Here is a 14,284-nt window from a genome sequence, read left to right on the forward strand (position 1 = left end):
AGTTCACTTAATCTGAATTGCTTTGTTGGGATTAGATATAAATAATTCCAAAATAATGAAAGAAAATCTGTTTCATTTTTGAGTCATATCAATTAATAGATATCAGCAGCTGGAAGAAAATATCAATATGGCTTTAGTTTTCATCCTAATGCATATTTAAATAAAATATAAAAATCTCTAAATAGAGTTTAATTCTTGTTGATCACTTTGTTACCCTTAAAATGTAGTTCACTTCCACCTGCTGGATCAAAGGTATACTACACAGTAAAGACAAATTATTTCAAAACTCAAATAGGCATCATATTCAGAGTTTATTCTTCAGTCACTGTGATTTGTTAATTTTTGCAATGTAAGCATAAATAAATTGTAATCAAAATTGTAAAAAACCGAAATGTAGGTTATGTTATTATTATAAATATTATTCATGCCAAATGTAAAATCTAGATTATAAATTCTGATTGATTATACAAAAGATAATATTTAGATAATTCATTAGATTAGTTAAATAATATTAAGGTCTTCTGATTTATTATTATTATTATTTGACTACAAGTTTAATTAAACATTTAAAGGCGGAGTCCATGATGTTTGAAAGCCAATGTTGATATTTGAAATCACCTAAACAAACACGCCCCTACCCCAATAGAATCTGGACCTTCTGTTGATAGACCCGCCCCACACTGCGCAACCCGGCATTTGATTTGATTTGATTGGCTATAAGTGTGTTTTGGTAGTCGGCCCGTCTCCATTTCCAACGCGTTTTTCAAACATCGTGGACTCCGCCTTTAAGCATTCATTGACATGTCTTCACATTACGGTACTTCCAGAGCAATGCCACGTCCTTTATGTTATAGGAACATGAAAATGCACATTTAGCTCAGACATTTTCACCGCAGATCTTCAGCAGGGTTTTGAGAAAATCTCCTGTTGTCTCAGACTAAAAGACACAAAAAAGATCAAATTAATGTGACTTCTGACATGTAGGTTGCATGTATTACATGAACTGTCCCATTAACTGGTATAGCAACCTGTTAAAAACAAAGAACTGTGTTTAGCACATTGTGTAGAATAAAGAGACAGGCATGAAGCAAAGAACAACTTTATAGTGAAGTGAAATAGTCTAAATAGTTAGTAAATGGGTCCATGCCTAAAAAAATTTGTGTTGATATGTGTTTCTTGACACAAGTTTTCACATACACTGTCAGAAAAAAAAGGTCAAAAAATGGTTCCTAGCTGTCAACGGGCTGGTACTCTTTGATACACACTGCAAAATATGATGTGTTAATTTTTTACACAACTGTGTGTCATGCCATTTAAGGTGTTATTTCATGTTAAAATAAATGAAAGGGAGAACACAAGTTGTGTTAAAAACAGTGATGGGAGTAACGCGTTACAATTAATTCTGTTACTGCAATTCCACTACTTTTAGCCGTAATAAACATGTAACACATTAAATGGCTGTAAGCCTTCCCTTTTCACCACTCTCAACAGTGGGGCCGCTGTGTGGGTATATGTCTGTCCCGACAGTGGATTGGTCGGTTGCAATGCCACTGTGTCCAGTCATCCCTGCCTCTTGGAGGCATAAAGCATACCTTCCCTTTCAGGTTTTTAAGCAGTCATATGTCTCGGTTATATGTATTTAACCCTTGATTCCTGAAGAACGGAAACAGAGACGTCACATCTGTCGCCACAGTCGCTGTATCACTGCTGTGCTGCTATCAAAGCTACTGATACAGCACACCTGCTGTCCATTTATACTCAACCGGCGGGGCAGCGTCAGCAGATGCAAATACTACATAGCAGTATTATTCAAGATACACTCGAAGTAGATTGGTCCTTCTGAGTGAGTTCATAATACATCAGTCATCGACATGATGTCTCCGTTCCCCTCCTTCAGGGAATGAGGGTTACATACATAACCAAGATGTTGCTCACACGAAATTTGTCTGTGAAATATTTCCAATCAGAGCTGTCATATGACTATGGGTGACATTGTGAGCATTTTTGGTAAAATAACATGTTTTAAAAAAACAAAGTGTTATTTATTATATTGCCATTATCATTTATCAAGTTTGCATGTTAGATATTTTTTCCAATGCTGAAATCTGATATGCAATCTGAATTAATGATACTGCTTTCAGTCAGCAGCACACATACATTAACATTGTTGTGAATGAAAATTCAATCAATTCAAAGCATCACTTACCTCAAGGGCAGATTGTAAAGAGCAGCCAAACATTTTCTTATATTCTGCCTTGATGTCCTGCAGGTCGATTTCTGATCGGCTCACTATGATTCTAGTTAGGGTTGATTCGGTAGTACCAGGACCCTGAATAAAACATTTATAAAAAAAATCGTAAAAATTGGCTTACTAGTTCAAGCATCTTTTTTATGATAATATCATATTTCATTTAAGCATTGTCCTTGTATGGGTAATTCTTCAAAACTGTGCCAAAAATGAGGAAGAGAATGGAGAAACAGGTCTTACCTTCATGCTTTTATACAGGCACTCTGCAAGGTACGCTGGCACACTCCTCACACATTTAACTAAAGAACAGAAAAGTAGTTAAGTGATGTAAATAATTAAATGATCCTTAAAACTATATAAATACCATTAAACTGGACTATTTAAAGAAAATGTTACATGTTCCTAGTGCGATAAGGGTGTAACTGTATCATTGCTAGGGTCTTTTGAGTAGTTCTAAGGTGTTTTTATCATTCGTCAAGTGCAAATATTAGGTTTTATCACTTGGACATATAATAGCAAATCTGTTAATGATACCAAAACAAAAAGCGTTATTCATGTCTGAGTGGAGTTGTGTTACGACAGTTTAACCTGCCCATTACCCTAAAATCTGATAAAAAATGTTACAATTTTTACACTTTCCTCCTCCTTCCAACACGCTTTCTGACGCAACATTCTGGCCAACGCGCCTGAATCTATTTCAGCATGCTTGTTGCGCCTCTAGATTTGAAATAGATAAAATATGAACCGCCCCTAAAGGGCCTAGCAAAGTATAGTTTATTTGACTCGTACGTGTACACGTTTGACGGATGCTCATTGCGCCAAAATACAATGCATCTCTTGGGCTACATACTACATTCTCCTGTAGGTGCATGCACGACCTACGGATATGTACGCAGAGTTTAAAAAATTCGGCAGTGCAGGTACAGTATGAGTTTTGATGGCGAAAATTGTGCCATGTAAAAATGGATTATACTTTGGCCTTTAGTCTACCCTGGTGGGAAGTGGGCCAATAATAACTTTCCATTTTTGGAAGGTAATGTGTCTGCTGGAGGGTCAACACTAGGAGTGTAATTCTTATCTGAGGAGAATTCCTCATAATCAGGGCCCTCCTCAACATTATCGTCTGTCTCAGTCACTTTCACTGTCAAAAAGCTCTGACAAAATCTCATTGACAGAAAACCTTTGTTAAGGGGCCATTTTCAATTGAAGAGAGTGAGCATAAAGAGAGAGCCCACAGAGCACACAGAGAAACGGTTTAGTAGGCTTCTGTGCAGGCTTTTATATTTTTGCTCTGCCTATGTAAACCACGAGCATTATGTTTTGTTAATGGAATTAAATTTTTAAATATTATAAAATTATAGCGTGTTATAGTGACCTTAATATCACACAAAAATAACAAAAAAAGTATGTGAAATTGTGATATTTCCTATGGTTTATACAACCTAAAAGGGCCTGGGGTCAAATTGACCCCAAAGAACACAGATGCTACAAAATGTGTAGAGGACATTGAAAAAATATCATCATGTAAATTGTTTGTTTACCAAATTGTCCTCATTAAATTAGTAAAAGTCATAAAATCTAATGCAAAGATAAATGATGTCAAACATGTTTTTACAGACGTTAAACTTTGAATGGGGTCAAATTGACCCCCAAAATCATAGAAGGGTTAATTTTTGGGGGTCAGGTGTTTGTTGAAATCCATAGCCCTGAACAACAGTAACAGTGATACTTTAGGAAAAGATTTAATTAACTATAGCCACAAGAATGTCCTTCAGATTTCCAGACATCTCGCTTTCAATGCTCTCCTGAAGGGTCTTTCCAGTCAGAGTCTTATATTCAACCAGAGCTATAAAAACAACATAACACGATTCAAAATTTAGAAGCCATTGCATACCAGTCTGTACAAACCCAGCTAAAGTTTTTTCTTTGTGATTTACTGTTTTCTACACAAAATCATCCTCATAATGTAAAGAACATTCTGTGAATATAACCTTGATATCTTTAATACTGACCGAGTAAGATCATGTGAAAGACTGAAATCAATGGGTGAAATCAAACTCTTTAAAAGTGAAATGATTAGATTATGAGACTTTAGCTTGGATTTCATAGGCAGGGTGACATATAATATGTAAATGTGTATATAATATTAGGATAGTGATCATACTTTGTCTGAGCTGAGAAACGCTCCTGTTGCACAGGATGTCGATGAATTTGCTTTCATCTGTTCCCAATATCTTCTCCCCGGCCTCATACAAGATCTGTGTATTAAAGGCATGGTTCAGCAGCTAAATTTTTATCAGTTGTTTCTCTTTGTTATTGTAAAACACAAAAGGTGGAAATGTTCAAGCTGCTCTATTCTTCCCAGAAATTTTATGATTTGTGTGAATAGTGACCACAACTTTACTTTCAGTCTACATACAAAGCTACTGTTTACTTGAGAATCTGGAATATATAGCACACAGAAAAAGTTTTATTATTACATTGTTATGGTGCTTTTTCTAGTCCCTCATAGTCCTCATTCACTTTTATTGCACAAGTAGAAAACAGTTCAGAAATTATAGTAAACTTATACTTTAGGCTATGTTTACATAATAACAATAGTGTAATACTATTTGCTTTTGGAAAAATTTACACTGTCAACCCCCCCCAAAAAAACAACTAAATGCACTGTATTATGTGTGCCAGGCCAGTAGATGGCGATGTTACCTTGTAAAGAAACACTACACACCGGCACACATACGCTTTCTTTAACAAAGCAATAAATACAAACAATCACAACACATCCTCATCCCATGGCATCAATATTTGACGCCACTTGACCATGCGTCAACAGTTGACGCCGAGGGTATACCTTTCGCGTCATTTTTTGACGAACTGGGGACTTCAATACTATTAGGTATGCGAAATTAAACAGTTGTCACCTGGCGTTGGGGTTAGGGTTAGGTTTGGGTAGGGATGTCATTATGTAAATCTAACCCTAAACCGACGCGTAAATGGTAAGAAAATAGGAAAGAGAATGCAACGGACTTAATAGTATTGAAGTCCCCAGTTCGTCAAAAAATGACGCGAAAGGTATACCCTCGGCGTCAACTGTTGACGCATGGTCAAGTGGCGTCAAATATTGACGCCATGGGGGGTTGACAATCAAGACGGGAAAAGCATCAAACAGTTTTGTTTAGACAGATGATTTTGTAGATTTATTGCTATAAGTGACCATAACAATTTTTGTAAAAGAAGCGTTAATAAACTCAGTATCTTCATCAGCAATGGGAAAGCTTTCTTAAAGGAGCTATGTGTTTACTGGACCAGCACCATATAAGAAATTGGTTCATGAACACTGTAGGTCTTTTATAGATGTTTACTGTAACTAAAGATATGCATTTCATTCTTTTAGCTAAGAAAATGGCCTTTGGGTTATATTAAAGTAAATTTGGATCAAAGCAACAGGGTCTTTACCTTGGCATCTTGTTTTGCTTTTGTTGCATCCACGTTTGTACTCTCATCTCGCTTACCCTTTAATGTAGACAGGAAAACAAATATCAAGCAACTGGTAAGTGGGATGTCTGCAACTCATATAAATGAATTTAAATATGATGCAGGACAATCGATTTGACTGAACCTTAGCGAGAAGCACCAGGGTTTCTTTAAAGTATCCTGACACTTCAGATTTAAGGTCATCAATTAGAGACCTTTTGGTTTCTGTAGTATAAATCAGAGGTAATGTTATGTGCTACATAAACTTTTCTGCTGCATTTAAGGGAGAAAAGTAAAGTAAGCTTTGAAATACAAACCTGCCAAATATGCGTCGCTCATAGCCTTGATCTGATTGTTGGAGCGTGATGCAAAAATTTCTATCAAAATGCTTTCATCTGTACCAGCACCCTATGTTGACGACACAATCTATTAGCAACCATTTCCATATTTTTATCTTAGATAAAGTCCATATATTCCCAAAACAATCAAATGACTGGAAGCAGCGGTTTCCAAACAAAACCCGTAAAATTTAAGTAAAATGTCCCAATTCCAATAATGTCCAAAAACAACACTTTTACAGATTGTTTCTTTAAAAGTTCTGCAGCCAAATACTGTTATTTTACAGATCTTCCCAGATCACTATGATCAAACACCAAGTGACCAATGAAAGAGATTGTCTCCATACACTGCGAAAAAATTCCGTAAAAACCACAATGTTATTGCAGCTGGGCTGCCGGCAACCCACCGCAGATCCAAATCTATGTCATTCACTGACAACATTTTGTTAAAAGTTAAATGAACATTAAGCATTTACAAGTCCTTGTCTTTACAGAGTAAAACTAAAAAAAACAGCATCAAGCAAAACACTCTGGGAAACTAAATCTTGATGATGATTTCTGGTTCCCAGAATGCTTTGCATGAGGCGGCTATTGTATAGTTTTATTCTGTAAAGACAAAGACTTGTTAATATTTAAAAATGTTTTAACTTTGAACAAACTCTTGCCAGTAAATAACATAAATTTAAATCTACGGTAAATTACCGGCAACCCAGCTGCAATAACATTGTAATTTATATGAATTTTTTGACAGTGTATTTTATCCATCCACTGCAAGAAATTAACACACACAAACACAAATATCAGTGCAACACTTCAGTCTTTTCCTGTCAACTGTACGAATTGAACCAACACCTTAGGGATACGATCAAGTCTCTCCAACCACTAGGCCACGATGCTTGGACAACTCAAAGCCTCCTAGAAATTGTATTTATAGGCACACCTATTGTGCATTCTTACCATGAACTCAACATTTTGAATTTAAAATGAGCTTGCATATTACTCATAATGTGAGAATCTCACTGTGTCACTGTGCTCATCGCATGATCTCACATGTTATAAAATGTCAAGACATGGCATCAAGAAGTCTATAAATAAAGCTTTCAGGTGTCCAAGCATTGTGGTCTAGTTATTAGAAAGACCTGATCGCAACCCAGAGGTTGTTGGTTTTATTCCCTCAGTCAGCTGGCAGGTGTGTTCATGACTTGCAGTGGGTGGGTAAAATGTGGAGACAATCATATCTCTTTCATTGGTCACTTGTTTGATAAAAATAATCTGGTGAAAATCCATAAAATAACAGTATTTGGCTGGAGAACCTTTAAAGAAATAAATCTGTGAAATAATTTTTTATGGACATTATTAGAATTAAGAAATTTTACTTTCATTTTATGGTTTTTTTTTGTTTGGAAACCGCTGCTGTTAGTCATTTAACCATTTTTTACGATTTTCTTTTTCAGTGTATAGTATCAGCCAAAGTATAAACTGTTTAAAGCTACTGACGCATTTTTAAGATCTTTTTTAAAGTTCTTACTTGTATTGCCCGTTTAAATTCGTGGCAGTCAAACTTTGCAGGGGGAGTTATTAGAGCCACCAAAATATCTTTAAAATCTCCACTGGTGTCCCCTTCCAAATCACCACGAAGAGTCTGAGACACAAAAACATTAAGGTTGTTTATCATATACCTACTGAAAAAACTTTTGGGGCACTTTTTAGCAGGTCAAGATGGTCTCAGGCTGGAAAACCAGCTGACCCACCGGCTAAAACCAGCTTGGCTAAGTAGCTTAGCTGGTTTAAGATGGATGTAGCTGTTTTGAGCTGGTCCTTGCAGCCTGGCAAAGCTGATGGGTCAGATGGTCTTCCAGCCTGTCCAGCTAAAACAATATTGACCAAAATGGGCCAAAAGCTCTCTAAAACCATCTTAAAAAACAAGCTTTACCAGCTAAAACCATATTTGGAGACCAGCTGAACCATCCAACCTTAGGTTAATTTTAACATTTTTCAGCAGAGTTTGAACAATTTACTTTAAGATTAAAATTAAAACTAAAGTTTTACCCTCCCTGTAGAATCCTCATATGCTTGACAGATCAGCTGACGCTCAGCATTGCTTCTTTGAGTCAAAATGTCAATAATAATTTTCTCATCGGTCCCTAAATGAAATACACACACACATTCTGGTTTCCATGTTTTGTGGGGACATTTCATAGACGTAATGTATTTTATACTGTACAAACTGTATGTTCTATTCCCCTTTCCTACCTCATTCCCTAACCCCAACCATCACAGAAAACTTTCTGCTACTTCACATTTTCAAGAAACATCATTTTGTTTGATTTATAAGCTTGTTTCCTCACGGGGACCTCAAAATGACCCCACAATGTCACAAAAATACTGGTATTCCTATCTTTATGGGGACAATTGGTCCCCACAACGTGATAATTACCAGGTACACACACACGCGCATACTTAAACACTCACACTGCCGAATTGTTACAGAACAAGTAATGTTTGAACAGTAATATTTACAGCAGTCTAACCAAACCTTTAAATATGAACTTACCACTGCCCTCTATAGCTTTCCTTAAAGCAGCCGCGTCCTCATTTGGATTGAAGACGGGCTTTTCTTTAATGGTGCCACGTGCTGTTGACTACACAAAATATGGACGTAACATCAAGCAGACATTTTTACATTTTTAAGATACAATACAGGACGACTGCAGGTTTTACTTGAGGGCTATAAAACTGTAAAACATGTAATGTGAATACAATATATCAATAAATATATTGACATTTGATCTTGAATTGCTTAAAGAAATAAAAGTGACTTTTTGTCTGGACCTACACTTACAGAAGACATTGTTGAAGATGATGTTTGTGTTAAGTTTTATTCCTGTAACAAGAAATGCAAATATTGGTCATTTAAAGTTACAGGTTTTAAAAATTTAATACATTGCCGTTTACGCATAAATATTATTTGATCAAGCGCCAACATTTAAATATATAAGGGCGGTTTCATGGACAGGGATTAGAGTAATCCAAACTGAAAACAACTTACACTGACATATCTTAAAATACATTAGTGCCTTTTTTTAGTAAGGCATGTTTTAACTAGTTATATTTCTTAATTAAATTAAAGTTTTAGTCCTGGTTTAAGATAATCCCTGTCCGGGAAACCACCCCATAGACAATTAAACTTATTCAACACTGTAAAAAAGCATGAAGTTAAATTCAACCTAAGGGTTAGCTTACCCAAAAAGCAGTAGAGCAGAGAAAACTGATATCAGCGATCAAAGAATGACACACGAAGCTTCTCATCCGAAAGTCAGTCTTTATTCGTGGAGGGTCCTTTTATACAGGTAATGGAGAAGTAAATCTGTAATCTCAAAACTAACACAGGAAACATCTACTTCTGCTATATTTGTCAAACGTTTTATGTCTGGAATCATTGTCACAAGACATTGTGAAATCTGTATATATTGACACAATTTCTCACTAAATCTAAGTTACCTTTTTGCAAGTCTACACTGTAAAAAAATTCTGTAGAAATTACAATGTTATTGCAGCGGGGTTGCCGGTAACTTACCGTAGATTTAAATTTATGTTATTTACTGGCAAGAGTTTGTTCAAAGTTAAATAAATTTTAAATATTAACAAGTCTTTATCTTTACAGAATAAAACTATACAATAACAGCCTCGTGCAAAGCATTCTGGGAACCAGAGATCATCATCAACCTTTTTCTGTTTTTGCTTCAGATTTTGTTTCCCAGAATGTTTTGCTTGATGCTGTTTTTTTAGTTTTACTCTGTAAAGACAAAATTTAATGTTCATTTAACTTTGACCAAAATGTTGCCATAAACAACATAAATTTAAATCTACGGTAAGGTACCGGCAACCCAGCTGCAATAACACTGTAATTTCTATGGATTTTTTTTACAAGCAAATTGCACAAATTCATTGAAAAATTTAACCTGCAACACGCCCTTTTAGGGAATTTGTGAAATGACATTGACACATCAATATTACCTCAGACTCCTTCCTCTTTAAAGCATCTTTAAACTTTAAAAACATGCTGTTTGTCATGACTCTTCATTTTAATACTGACTCGGTTACAGTAATTTGTGTAATATTGGACATACGACGAGACAACGCGACATTGACACAGCAATATTGCCTCAGACTAATTAATGTGCATTGAGTACACCACAGTTCTGTAACCTTAAGTGGAAAATTAATTCATGCGTTGTCTCTCTCAGTAAGGACTAACGTTAACTAACTGTCTGTCTGTCTGTCTGTTCTCAAACAAATAGTCATTCAAGACCTTTTAAAGGTAACATTACCAAATTAATTCATTTATTATGTTTTGAGTACACCACAGTTCTGTAAGTGAAACAATAATTCATATTGTGTGTTTTTCTAACGTTTACTGACTGTCTGTCTGTCTGTCTGTCTGTCTGTCTGTCTGTCTGTCTGTCTTTTCTCAACCAAACAGTCATTCAAGACCTTTTAAAGGTAACATGACCACATTTATTAATTCATTTACTATGTTGTGAGTACACCACATTTCTGTACGTGGTAGGGGTGTAACGGTACGGTGCATACCTTGGTTTTGAAGCCACGGTTCGGTTAATTTTCGGTACAGTAAGAGGGAAAAATGCATACATTAAACTGCAGGTTGTTTCTTACTATACATTTTTTTAACAATTTGTTTATACTTTTTTAAACACTCTTTATTAAAATATAATAAATAAAATATATATAAAATAAAAAAGAATAATAGATAAAATACTGCTTCAAAGTTCTCCACCAAATAACAGTAGGTAAATCTTTTCTTAAACTTCTCTTAAACTTTTTCTACTAAACCTTGCACTAAACTAACAAATTCAATTCCTGAATACATTTATGAACTATTAGCCTACATTTTTGCCACCAAAAATGTTTCTGTTTTGATTTATTTTGGATTTTTTTTAAGTCACAGTATTGAATTGGTTATGTACCATCTCTGTATAAAAATAATATTACTGCTCTATGTGTAACTGCATAGTAAGCAACATGATGATATTGTGACAATGATATGATTGACGTGAGGTGCAGATGAAAAATCTGATCACGCATTTCTTGTTCTCGCTGTCACAGACACAGAAGCGCGACTCATGATTGCGTAGCAACGAAAGACGCGCAACCTCTCACGCACTTTTGAAAGAACAAAACAGCGGGTTTGAACCGCGTTTAACACGCGCGTTTAGACACGAAAAGCAAACTTTACATTAATAATCAAACGAATATACAACTAAGTAAATAAAAATCTTTCTGCGGTCCGAATTATGTTATATGTTTGACAGAAGACTTGCGCTGAACGCGGAAACTTCTGCCACTTTTTACGTTCGTGTGGAAACACAAGAGGTGTATGGGTCCCACACATAGCTACGAAAAGTCTTAAGAAGAAAACACCCCCTGAGCCAGCGAGAGCGGGGGCGGAAGATGGCTCATCGGCAGATAACCCGGTAACGAACACAGGAATGGAACAGACTACGAGATTGATGATCAGCATACATGAGGCTCCGAAAGCTACAGCAAGACCTAAGCTCCAGAACTGCATTTGTGGTTGGACAAAGGTAACTTCCACCCAAGGCCTGAAAATACACCAGGGCAAAAAAGGGTGCCTAAAGAAGGGGCAACAGGGAAGTCGCATAGACAGCTACTTTCTGAGAAGCAGGCCAAACTTCTGAGAAGTTCAGCAGCAGGACACACACCACAGTTTGCAGGACACCCCTACCCTAGACGAGGAACAACATGGCACAGGAAGGCAACCTGAACCCAACCCATCACGATCAACAGCAGAGAAGAAGATTCAGGGGCGAAGGCCATTAGTCAAGTGGCCAAAAGCCTGCAACAAGACATTGTGGAAGGAGGCCAACACTGATCTCTGCAACATACTGGAAAGGATCAGAGGCACAGCCATGAAAAAGTTGGAAAGGATGGACGATCTTATCTATGCCTACGGGGTGGAACGATTTGGATTGGTTGAAGACAAACAAGCTACTCGTTCAATCCCCACCAAGTCCAGAAGGCAGACAGAGATAGATTGTCTAATCAAGGAGAGGAGGCAGTTGAAGAAGCAATGGAGGAAGGCCATAGAGGAGGAGAAGGATGGTATAAACGTGTTGCAGATTCAGGGCAGGCTTGCAACAGTGAGGAGAGCTGAAAACCTCCTGAGGAAGCGCAGAAGGAAGGAGCAAACAAGATCACGCTTCTACAAAGATCCCTTCAAATTTGCGAAGAGTCTCTTCACAAAGGAGAACATTGGAAGTCTCTCAGTGTCAAAGGCCGACCTGGAAGAACATCTGAAAAACTCCTGCACAGATGACAGACACCAGGAAGAAGTTACACTCCCACATGACATGCCACCAGTCAACCCAGAACATGAGCTGGATATCAGTCCACCCAGGTGGAGTGAGGTAGAACAAGCCGTGCGTAGAGCAAGGGCCGCATCGGCTCCAGGTCCCAAAGGAGTTCCTTACAGGCTCTACAAAAATGCTCCAGCTGTCCTGCGATTCCTCTGGAAACTGATGAGAGTTGTGTAACAAAAGAAGGAGATACCAACATCCTAGTGGAGAGCCGGAGGGATCCTTATTCCCAAGAAAAGGACTCGGCAGAGATCGGGGAGTTCCGACAGATCAGCCTCTTAAATGTGGAGGAAAAAATCTTCTTCAGCGTGGTTGCTCACAGGCTGGCAGGATACCAGTGTAATGCCCTATAGCTTTAATACCGAGCAGCTGGTATTTTTTCTGTTTGTTCATCATCTGTACATCTTGTATTCATTTCTAATTCAGAGATAAAAAGTTAATTTATTTCAATGTTTTATATTATTACGTGTAGTGTTCATTATGTCATTATGTGTTTGGTTGAAATGTACTTGTAAAACACGAGGCATGTTGATTGGATGTAAAAGGCTTAAACCCGCCTCCTATGTGGGTTTCTGTAATGTTATTGAGTAATAACGAGTGAGTGACTGAGAGAGGAGATACGAGTTTTGAAGAGATGAGAGTTTTCGTCAGTGGGTGAATAACTTGCTATATGTGAGAAAAGCGTTGTTTTTGTGTTAACACCGAGTTTTTCTTGTGAGTACGCAAAGTAATCTTTGACTCAACATCTGAGTTTAAGTTTTTAATTATTTGCGTTGTTTTAAAAGTTCTGGACTTTAATATATTTACGAGTCAGCTCACGCTGTTCGTTTGGACAAGAGAGACACGTTGAGTGTTATTTCTGTCTATCTGTATTGCTTTCTTCTACTGATTTGCCATCCCGTTTGAGCGTAAGAGACGATTAAGATCGCTTATTGAGCCCAAAAGGACAGACTTGTTTACATCCATATTGTGAAGCGACATCCGGACACCCAGCTATTGCCCGTAGCAATGGACGCTGTCTGGCGTTCCTACGGTTAGGCTACGAGTGATGGTGAACGTTGTCGCGAGTGGACGCGGTTGCCCGGTACAGGATCTATTGCTGCTGGTTAAGGAGCACAGGTACCGTGTTTGCTTTGTTTATTTGCTCACACGAGCGAAGCAGCCATTTTAAAGTTTCAAAGGCCTCTACGATCTCAAGCAACTAAAACTACACAGGCCTGCATCGGGGTTGCGGTGTGTGAGTACTGTTGTTTGTGAGAGTGGGCCCATTCTGTATATTGTTGGTGGTTATTAATTGACCCGTTACTATTTGTTATCATTTGTTTACTTTAATACTGTGAGAAATCTGTGAAAATGACATCCCGTGTTATAACGAGGAGTAACCATAAGCTAAAGGTTCGCATGTGTGTTTGAGCATACCATTTTACACTTTTACCTTTTGAGATTTTGCATACCAGTGTGTATTGTAAAGTGTTATTTGGGATTTTGCAGTTTTTCTCTTTGCTATAGTGTGTTATTCTGTGTGATAGACTGTGTAGTGTAAAAATAACAGTTGAACAGTGAATTAATAGTTCACAAACTGTGATAATAAGAGGGTATTTCAGTACAAGCATGTAACTGGTGTTTTCTGATCACACTTAAAGGGGGTGTGCGCTACAAATTTTGGTATATTCTTTTCTTATAAAATTCTATTCTTTAAACCCAAATATATATTTTATTGCCTTCATATTCATATTTCTCTATATATTCTTAAAATAAAATCCACTTAAAGTGTTTTTTTCAAACTGTTTGTGTTATTGGGTTAAAGCAGCTTTAAGGGTATCAGA

At 37.0% G+C, this 14,284-nt stretch overlaps 1 protein-coding gene across 2 annotated transcripts; it reads right to left on the reverse strand.

The window, feature by feature from the left end:
• Window positions 1–766: 766 nt before the first annotated feature.
• LOC129447333 (annexin A3) lies at window positions 767–9,557 on the reverse strand. 2 transcript variants are annotated; one of them, XM_073874031.1, is made up of 13 exons: window positions 9,304–9,557; window positions 8,903–8,944; window positions 8,615–8,702; window positions 8,110–8,204; window positions 7,589–7,702; window positions 6,040–6,130; window positions 5,868–5,947; window positions 5,705–5,761; window positions 4,413–4,506; window positions 3,995–4,094; window positions 2,489–2,543; window positions 2,207–2,329; window positions 767–937 (listed from the first exon to the last, which is right to left on the reverse strand). In XM_073874031.1, the coding sequence occupies exons 2-13, from the start codon at window positions 8,909–8,911 to the stop codon at window positions 878–880; spliced, it is 966 nt and encodes a 321-aa protein (XP_073730132.1). In that variant the 5' UTR covers window positions 8,912–8,944; window positions 9,304–9,557; the 3' UTR covers window positions 767–877. The 2 variants fall into 2 exon arrangements, with proteins under 2 accessions (XP_073730132.1, XP_073730131.1); XM_073874030.1 differs by having other exon boundaries at window positions 8,897–8,944.
• Between the last annotated feature and the right edge of the window lie 4,727 nt (window positions 9,558–14,284).

Source organism: Misgurnus anguillicaudatus, chromosome 12 (genome assembly GCF_027580225.2).
Source record: "Misgurnus anguillicaudatus chromosome 12, ASM2758022v2, whole genome shotgun sequence".
In the NCBI taxonomy this organism is placed as follows: domain Eukaryota; kingdom Metazoa; phylum Chordata; class Actinopteri; order Cypriniformes; family Cobitidae; genus Misgurnus; species Misgurnus anguillicaudatus.

Bases quoted from the DNA above. Each gene is read 5' to 3' on its own strand.
- LOC129447333 (XM_073874030.1), bottom strand. The intron at 5,948-6,039 runs GTTTGTATTTCA...TTTATACTACAG, and splicing joins GAGCGACGCATATTTGGCAG to AAACCAAAAGGTCTCTAATT. The intron at 5,762-5,867 runs GTTCAGTCAAAT...TCTACATTAAAG, and splicing joins CCCTGGTGCTTCTCGCTAAG to GGTAAGCGAGATGAGAGTAC.